General features: G+C 40.0%; 1 protein-coding gene across 1 annotated transcript; it reads left to right on the top strand.

The window, feature by feature from the left end:
• The first annotated feature begins 1,304 nt into the window (after nucleotides 1-1,304).
• On the top strand, nucleotides 1,305-1,808 carry LOC141607153 (uncharacterized). Its single transcript, XM_074426511.1, has one exon. It carries the CDS (start codon nucleotides 1,305-1,307, stop codon nucleotides 1,806-1,808), a length of 504 nt encoding a protein of 167 aa, XP_074282612.1.
• The last annotated feature ends 438 nt before the right edge of the window (nucleotides 1,809-2,246 follow it).

Here is a 2,246-nt window from a genome sequence, read left to right on the forward strand (position 1 = left end):
TCTAGATTCTTATCATATGTGTCCACACAAGCATTGGTTTAGTACTTATGAGTCCTTTAATGGGGGTCACGTTGTTGTTTGTAACAATGCTACTTGTGAGGTAGTGAGTATTGGGTCGATCAAGGTGAAGACTGCTGAGGGTAAGAAGTGTACTTTGACTAATGTGAGGCATGTTCCAGCTTTGGGGAAGAATCTTATATCACTTGGTTCATTAAGTGATTTAGGATTTGAGTTATAGGGTAAAGGGAAGATTTTGTCTATCACAAAGAGTTCTCGTTTGGTACTGAAAGGTGTCAAACAAATTACCTTGTATGTATTTCAAGGTGAAACACTAACTAGTTCTGTGGTTTGTGCATCCGTAAATCACGGAGAGATGACTAAGCTTTGGTATAAGAGGCTTGGTCATATGGGTGAGAGCCAAGAGGGGTCTTCTTAACGGTGTCAAGGTGAGGAACCTTGAGTTTTGTGAACATTGTGTGTTTGGTAAGAAACACAAATCTAAATTTAGGAAGGGTGTTCATACAACAAAAGAAGTCCTTAATTATATCCATTCAGATTGCCGGGGGCCTGCTCGAGTTGAAGGTATGGGAGGTTATTATTATTTTGTTACATTTATTGATGACTATTCTAGGTACACATGGCTTAGGTTGCTTAAGATGAAGAGTGAAGCTTTCAAAGTCTTTGTGCAATGGAAGGCTTTGGTGGAAAATCAGAAAGGTAAGAAGATCAAGAAGCTACGAACGGACAATGGTTTGGAATTCTGTTTAGGAGAATTCAATGAGTTCTATAAGAATGAAGGTATAGGAAGGCATCATACCATCAGGGGTACACCACAGTAGAATGGTGTAGCAGAACGAATGAACCAGACACTGTTAGAGAGAGTTCGTTGCACTCTCTCTAATGTAGGTCTTGCTAGAAGGTACTGGAGTGAAGTTGTTCTTAGAGCTTGTTGCTTGATCAATCGTGTGCCTCATATGGGAATAAACTGCAAGATTCCTTATGAGTTATGGAGCGGCAATGTACCGGATTATTCTACACTTAGAGTGTTTGGATGTGTAGCTTATTATCATGTAAAAGATAGTAAGTTAGATCCAAGGGCAAGGAAGGGGTGCTTTCTAGGATATGGAGATGGAGTTAAGGGGTTCAAGATTTGGTCTCCATCAGAGGGTCGTGTTATTATTAGCAGGGATGTTACCTTTGATGAAAATTCCATGTTTATTTCTAAAGGGGTGTCCAAGGGTGTTGAAAAGGATAATAGTGCCTAGGAAGAGGTGGAGTTTGAGGTGGCTCCTGCCACTTTATCTATGTTACCACGGGTTGTGATCGAGGAGGATGCCGAACCAGTTATTTATAGTCCTAGTCATGTGACTACTCCTACTCTAGTTAATGAGGAAAGTCATCAGGATGAGTCTTCTAATCAACCAATTGATCCTATTGTCTTGCCTAAACATGTAAGTAAGAAGACTAGTAGGTTTATTGAGGAACTTGGAGGCCGCATAGTACGTGGCAATAATTGCTATGTTGAGGAGATGGTTGGTTATGCATTACAGATAGCTGATGAAATTGAGTCTGAAGAACCATCATCATATAAAGAAGCAATTGTTAGTAGTGAGTCGGTGCAATGGCTTGCTGCTATGAGTGAAGAGATGGAGTCTCTTCACAAGAATAATACTTGGGAACTTGTGCCACCACAAGAACGGAGAAAATTGATAGGGTGTAAATGGGTGTTCAGGAAAAAGGAAGGAACTTCAGAGGCTGAGACGGTTAGATACAAGGCTAGACTTGTTCTAAGGGGTTTAGTCAGATAGAGGGAGTTGATTATGTGGAGATTTTTTCTCCTATTGTGAGACACACTTCTATTTGTGTGTTACTAGCTATAATGGCACATTATGATTATGAGCTTGAGCAACTTGATGTCAAGACCGCCTTTCTCCACAGTGAGTTGGAGGAAGATATTCTAATGAAGCAACCAGAGGGGTTCAAAATTCCAGGGAAAGAGCATTTTACCGGTCATTTGAAGAAGTCCTTATATGGGCTTAAGCAATCTCCAAGGCAATGGTACAAGAGATTTGACACTTTTATGGTAGCGCATGGGTATGAGAGAAACCCATATGATTGTTGTATTTATCATAACAAGCTAGAAGATGGGTCTTTAATTTATTTACTCTTATATGTTGATGACATGCTTGTTACTGCTAAGAAAAGGTCAGATGTTGATAATTTGAAGAAGCTACTCAGTTCAGAGT

This window comes from Silene latifolia, chromosome 10 (assembly GCF_048544455.1).
Source record: "Silene latifolia isolate original U9 population chromosome 10, ASM4854445v1, whole genome shotgun sequence".
Lineage (NCBI taxonomy): Eukaryota > Viridiplantae > Streptophyta > Magnoliopsida > Caryophyllales > Caryophyllaceae > Silene > Silene latifolia.

Excerpts from the sequence above, each read along its gene's own strand:
- LOC141607153 (XM_074426511.1), top strand. The coding sequence starts at position 1,305 with ATGTTACCACGGGTTGTGATCGAGGAGGATGCCGAACCAGTTATTTAT.